The sequence below is a fragment of the Cebus imitator genome, unplaced genomic scaffold (assembly GCF_001604975.1).
Source record: "Cebus imitator isolate Cc_AM_T3 unplaced genomic scaffold, Cebus_imitator-1.0 Scaffold297, whole genome shotgun sequence".
NCBI lineage: Eukaryota > Metazoa > Chordata > Mammalia > Primates > Cebidae > Cebus > Cebus imitator.
This window is the reverse complement of record NW_016107612.1, coordinates 254,809-261,604: the sequence shown is the minus strand read 5'-3', so window position 1 is coordinate 261,604 and position 6,796 is coordinate 254,809. Positions and strand designations below refer to the sequence as shown.

The 6,796-nt window shown below is 52.6% G+C and overlaps 1 protein-coding gene across 4 annotated transcripts in view; it reads right to left on the bottom strand.

Moving 5' to 3' along the window:
- Window positions 1-2,362: 2,362 nt before the first annotated feature.
- Window positions 2,363-6,796, bottom strand: part of SLC38A7 (solute carrier family 38 member 7) — a 13,489-nt gene continuing 9,055 nt past the window's right edge. For all 4 annotated transcript variants that reach the window (XM_017502559.2, XM_017502560.2, XM_037729271.1 and 1 more), the window contains exons 9-11: window positions 5,905-6,104; window positions 4,995-5,049; window positions 2,363-3,477 (exon numbers count right to left, since the gene is read on the bottom strand). In XM_017502559.2, the coding sequence (XP_017358048.1) occupies window positions 3,375-3,477; window positions 4,995-5,049; window positions 5,905-6,104 (358 nt within the window). In that variant the 3' untranslated portion in view covers window positions 2,363-3,374. The remainder of the gene's footprint in view (window positions 3,478-4,994; window positions 5,050-5,904; window positions 6,105-6,796) is intronic.

Here is a 6,796-nt window from a genome sequence, read left to right as displayed (position 1 = left end):
GGTGCTGGAATCTGTTTTGCTGGTTCTGTTCTTTTCTGTCCCTATCTCCTTCTTTCTGAGATGGGGTTTCACCATGCTGGCCAGGCTGGTCTTGAACTCCTGACCACGTGATCCTCCTGCTTAGGTCTCCCAAAGTGCTGGGATTACAGGCATGCGCCACCACACCCAGGTTATTTTTGTATTTTTAGTGGAGACGGGTTTCATGGTTGGCCAGGCTGGTCTCGAACTCCTGACCTCGGGTGATCCTCCTACCTTGGCCTCCCAAAGTGCTGGGATTCTAGGAGTGGAGTCACTGCACCTGGCCTTTGCTGGTTTTCTTGCCAGCATGGAGTGTGGTGACTGCTGGCTCTATAACCAGGACACCTGGGACCTGATCAACACAGGCCTCTGAAAAGATGGGGGTGGATACTTAGGAGTTTGAAGCTCTTGCTAAGATTTGAAGTCAGAGGGACAGTCTGAGGCTGCAAAGGTGCAGGAAAGACATAGCAAGGGCTTGAGTCAAGGCAGAGGTCACAGGAATGGCGACTGTGATACATTCCTAAGTCATTGGGGAAGGACAGGTAGAATGTGGAAGAAAGTAGGGGTGGCAAGAGCCACTTGCAGGTCCCTGCTTGGTAGAGGGAGCATGGCGGTGCCGTTCCTGAGATGGGGGCCAGAGATGGTGATGTGCCATCTATACCTCCCACCTCAGCCCCTCTTCCTCCTGGCAGCGGCCTGGACTCTGTCTGCAGGACCAGACACTGGACAGAGCTCAGCAGCACAAATCTCTTTTATTAACCATCTTCCCTTTCCCGAGTACGCACAAGTAGAAAATGAACAGTGAAGTACCCCGACAGGGAGGGTGGGGAGAGGATGGGGGTGTCTCCTGAGGTTAGGCCAAGAGGAGATTCCAGCTCCTTTTCCCGACTGGTCCGTCTCTGTGCAATGACTCCCTTAACATCCCCCAACCCCTGAAACACAGCACTGGAGGACTGCAGTCCTGCTGACCAGACTGTCCTCCTGGCCCTGTCAGGGCAGGTGCTGGCAGAGCTTGGGGCTGTGCCGGAGGCTGACAGAAGACAACAGCACAGTGGGTCTGGCCCCGGGGGCGGAGAAGATCAGACACCAAGAGGGGATGTGAGAAAAGGCAGCTTATCCATCTGGGGACTGGATAGAAGCCCACCAGCCTCCAACCAGCCTCTGCTTCTTAGATCGGCCTGCCCTGAGTGGTGGGAGGCTGGGCAGGGACTCCCTCTCATACTCTGTACAGAGGTTTTGGGGAAGAGGGGCCAAGGAAAGGCTAGGGGCTCTCGGTGGAGGAGGAAGCCTGACTGGTGCCTGGGATTGGCCAAAGTGAGAGGGGGTAGCTGAGGGGCTGAGGTGGTCAAAACAGGAATGCAGTGTGGGGTGGGGTGGGAGGTGGGGAGATAGCATATCTCTACACCCTCCTGGGGTAACAATGCCAGTCTGACATCAATGTGGCTGGCCGCCGAGGCCAGGTCTGATGGACGTGTGTTGCTGAGGAGGCTGATGAGAGAGCCCCCTCTGCCCCCAGTGATGTGCATGGCAGAGACTGAGCTACATAGTGAAATGGGATGGGAGGTGAAGAGGTGATGGGGTGAGGGGGAAGGAAGGAGCAGACAAGATCCAGACTGGAAGGGAAACTTCCAGGCCAATGTGGCAGGCTCAAATGTTGCCCATCAGTGACAACCCAACTGCTTTTTTTTTGTTGTTTTTTAGACAGGGTCTTTCTCTGTTGCCAGGCACTAGGCTGAAGTGCAGTGGTGCGATCTCGGCTCACTGCATCTTGCCTCCTGGGTTCAAGCAATTCTCCTGCCTCAGCCTCCCAAGGAGCTGGGACTACAGGCACGCGCCACCATGCCCAGCTAATTTTTGTATTTTAGTTTCACTAAAATACAAAAAGTTTTGGTTTCACCATGTTGGCCAGGATGGTCTTGATGTCTTGACCTCGTGATCCACCTGCCTTGGCCTCCCAAAGTGCTGGGATTACAGGGGTGAGCCCCCGTGCCCGGCCTCCTTTTTTTTTTTTTTTTTTTTTTTTTTGAGATGGAGTTTCACTCTTGTTGTCCAGGCTGGAGTGTAATGGTATGATCTCAGCTCATTACAACCTCTGCCTCCCGGGTTCAAGTGGTTCTCCTGCCTCAGCCTCCCAAGTAGCTGGGATTATACGTGCCCACCACCACACCTGGCTAATTTTTTGTATTTTTAGTAGCGACAGGGTTTTGCCATGTTGGCCAGGCTGGTCTTGAACTCCTGACCTCAAGTCATCTGCCCACCTTGGCCTCCCAAAGTGTTGGGATTACAGGCATGAGCCACTGTGCCTGGCCCTGCCATTTTTTTTTTTTTTTTTTTTTTTTTTTTGTCTCTGGGTAGTCAGGCTAGGGTTGGTGGGGAAGGAGGCAGGGAAAAGCAAACCATCTGAAAAAGGTGTCAGAGAGGTACACCCTGATTCTGACCAGCCTAACCCACACAGAGGGTCTGAAAGGTTCCCAGCCTTCTCCATCACCCACCCTGGAGCCTCTGAAAAGAAGGGCCCATCTCAGACAGAAAATCAGAACCCCCCCCGACCTTATAGGGAAAGCTAACGGAGGAATACTCACAGCACCATGGCACGGGACGGCCCTTGGCTTCAGAGCCGGGCTGGCACCGTTTGTAAACATTAGACCTGGTGATGTATGGGGATGGAGGAGGAGAGGGATGCGTAGCCTGGACCATCAGGTTTGGTGAAAGAGACAGAGTGAGGCTCCACAAGGCCTGGGAAATGTCCATTAACTATGGGAAAGAGGCTGATAGGCCCGGGAAATGTCCATTAGCTATGGGAAAGAAGCTGACAGGTTCATGACGGGGAGGCCCAGGAAGGCGTGGACAAAGCCTGAATCTACCTGACTGCATTTGTATGACTTCGGTGCTACCTTTGGAAATTGCCAGATTCCAGAGGAAGCTACCACTGACCCTGGGGTAACAAGTACAGCTCCCACTCAGGACAGGGTGCTCTGTGGAGGACAGTGGCCTTCTGTCCATAGTGTTCTCCAGAGGGAAGTCAGACTAGATTCTTTCTTATGGGATCTACTGACTTTCTTCACCCATGGATTCCAGGCATGAAGAAGCTGAGAACTGGGAGAGAAGGAAGGTTCCTCTATGACGTGAGATTTCCTGCCACCATCCACGGCACTGCCAGGACTGGGGAGCAGAAAGGGGACTGGGTTGAGCTGTCCAGAGGTATGGGGCTTGAGTTTGCCCCAGTCCCTGGAAGAGGATGTCCACATGTCATCCCACCAGCTGGAATGATCATGGACTAAGAATGGCCCCATAGCTGTAAGCAATGGGTTCCTAGGACCAATGGCAAAGGCCATGTATTCCCTAGGAGGCAGTGGTTATGACAAGAGATCCACAAAGATGGCGTTGGCTGTAGTCTGGCCGAAGATGAAGGCTCCCAGGGTGACCAAGAGGACTCCGTAGCTGACCAGCACCCACCAGCTGTAGAACAGGGTGAGAGAGGTCTGATCAGTCACCCCGTCCCATGACTCTGCAGACTTCAATATAAAACTGTTAATTACTGTAATTATCCCACTTCTCCTGTTGGTAGAGCACTTCCTACTTCCCGAAGACTTCACTTTGAAGGTATGTGGGGCCCCGTACATTGTCCCTAGTCCACAGGTAAGAAGACCAAGATTTTTTTTTTTTTAAGATGGGGTTTCACCATGTTGGTCAGGCTGGTCTAGAACTCCCGACCTCAGGTGATCCACCCGCCTTGGCCTCCAAAGTGCTTGGATTACAGGCATGAGACACCACGCCTGGCTGGCCAAGATTTAATAGGAGTAACTGGTCACATAATGCCAGGATTCGAATGTAGGTATCTCATGAGGCCAAGGAGTTTAAGACAGGCCTGCGCAACAAGGTAAAACACTGTCTCTACAAAAAATAAAATAAGTAGCTGGGTATAATGGTGCATGCCTGTAGTCGCCATTACTTGGGAGCCTGAGATGAGAGGATCATTTGAGCCTAGGAGTTGAGGCTGCGGTGAGCTATGACTGCACCACTGCACTCTAGACTGGAGACTCTAGTCTAGAGACTCCACTCGAGAGACAAAGTAAGACTCTGTCTCTAAAAAAATTATTTTAGAGACAAAGTTTCACTCTCATTGCCCAGGCTGGAGTGCAATGGCACAATCTTGGCTCACTGCAACCTCCGCCTCCTGGGTTCAAATGATTCTCTTGCCTCAGCTTCCCAAGTAGCTGGGATTGTAGGCGTGCACCACCATGCATGGCTAATTTTGTAGTTTTAGTAGAGACATGGTTTCACCATATTGGTCAGGCTGATCTTGAACTCCTGACCTCAAGTGATCCACCCACCTCGGCCTCCCAAAGTGCTGGGACTACAGGTGTGAGCCACTGTGCCCGGCCCCTCAAAAATAAATAAATAAAATAAAATATTTTTAAAGCTGCAGATATTCTAATACTGATGCAGTTAAATAAAAAAAAGCAAGTGGCAGGCCAGACGTAGTGGCTCAGGCTTGTAATCCCAGCACTTTGGGAGGCTGAAGTAGGAGGATCGCTTGAGTTCAGGAGTGCAAGACCAGCCTAGGTAACAAAGTGAGACCTGTAATCCCAGCACTTTGGGAGGCCGAGATGGGAGGATCACCTAAGGTCAGGAGTTTGAGACCAGTCTGGTTTACATGGTGAAACCCTGTCTCTACGAAAAATACAAAAAATTAGCCAGGCATGGTGGCGGGTGCCAGTAATCCCAGCTACTCCAGAGGCTGAGGCAGGAGAATCACTGGAACCTGGGAGGTGGAGATTTCAGTGAGCTGAGATTGTGCCACTGCACTCCAGCCTGGGTGACAAAGCGAGACTCCAACTTAAAAAACAAAACAAAAACCCATGATTTCTCAGTACACAAGCCTGTGATTTTTGCCTATTTTAAGGCCCCCACAAAGCCACGTTCCAATCCAATCCAGCCTCCCTAAGAGGACCAAGGGCTGGGCTCTGCTTTACCTGGCTGGTTTGACCTCCTCCATCTCAGAGAGTTTGGCTTGAATGAGGCACAGCCCTAGAAGAGAAGAAGTGGCCCTGAGCATTTGTGAGGGGAGAGGGCTCCCTCCCTCCTTGCCTCCCACCTTCCCAAGAAACAGTGCTGGATGGAGAAAGGCCCATCTTCTAGAGATTCCACCGCTGCCCCCACGCCACATCCACCTGGGGAGGTCTGGTATCTGCCCTCCCATGACAGGCCTGCATCAGACCTAAGACTCACTGGGCAGCATGCTAGATTCAGAGTTAAAGGGACAGCACTGAATGGTGACTCGGTCTTCCTAGTACATTTTCCAGAAGATCCGATTCCCCTGCTCCAAGCAAAGTAGCTGGGGCTTTGAAGGTGGCTTCCTGGATAGAAATAAGCTGGGTAAGGGTGAAACTCAGGGCTGGGCAGACAGGACAGTTCTCCAGGTATCTGGCGGTAGATCTGTGTCTGGAACCCACGTCCCCTGATGTCTGTGTCAGGGTGCTACTCCCAGACCCCACTACCCTCTGGGCTGTAATGGGCTGATCCAGCTAGACCTCTAATAGTCAGGGGGCAGCAGACAGTTGCATGGAGTGTTAAGAGAATAGACTCTGGACCCAGACAGCGTGGGATGGAAAAAGTTTGTTACTAGTTGAGTTTGTTAAGCGCTAGGCAAGTCTGTGGCCCTTTCTGAGCCCCACGTGCCATCAGTAAACTGGAGATCAGAACCACACCTTCTTTCCAGGAGATACTGCTTGGACAGAGGCTAGCACAGAGGCGAGGTAGGGGACCAATTAGTGCTGGTGGTTACTCTCTCCTGCATGTTATGAGCAGGTAGGGGGCTGAGGCTAGGGAGGCCCTGGGAGTTTGTGCCACGGGGCTGTGAGATGGGGGGCCAGGGGTCCGCACCTGGGAAGACGAAGATGAAGCAGGCAGCCAGGCCTCCAATGACTGAGATCACCTTGCCGATGTCAGGAATGAAGAGCGCCAGCAGCAGGGTGAGCAGGAACCAGACCAGTGTCTGCAGCACTCGCCGCCGCCGCTCCCGCCCCACGTCCTCCTCCACTGGCACCCCCTGGTAGCGCAGCCACAGGCCTTCCACCACCGCCCTGCCCACATAGAGAGGGGCTTAGAGGTGTTCCTGCTAGCAGGCCCCCACCTCTAGCTCACAGGGGCCAGGCCCCTAACTGGGTAGACTGCAGGGAAAGCCCCATTCCTGCAGGGAAAGCCTCAGTTTCCTCTTCTGTAAAATGGGCCACCAGCACTCTGTTTACTACAGGGACTAGAGGAGATGGTGAATGTGGAGAGTTTAGTACTATGTCTGGGGTCTCCAAAGGGCTGGGTGTCCATGTGAGAGCTCAGGAAAGGATCTGGATAGAGATTCTTTTGTTGTTTTGTTTTGTTTTTGGGACAGGGTCTGGCTGTCTCACCCAGGCTGGAGTGCAGTGGTGCAGCCTCAGCTCACTGCCGCCTTGAACTCCTGCACTCCAGCCATCCTTCTTCCTAAACCTCCCAAGTGGCTGAGTACGCCACCACACCTGGCTATTTATTTTGTGTAGAGACGGGGTCTTACTAGGTTGCCCAGGTGGTCTGGAACTCCTGGGCTCAAGTGATCCTCCTGCCTCAGCCTCCCATAGTCCTGGGATTAGAGGCATGAGCCACCTTGCCATGCCCTGGATAGATTCTTATAGGACTCTCGGAATGTTCTTGTGACCTTGGGACAAAGGGGACTTCTGAGACCTGGCCTGGGATACACAGGGGCCCATCCTAGGCGCCGACTCTTTTTTTTTTTTTTTTTTTT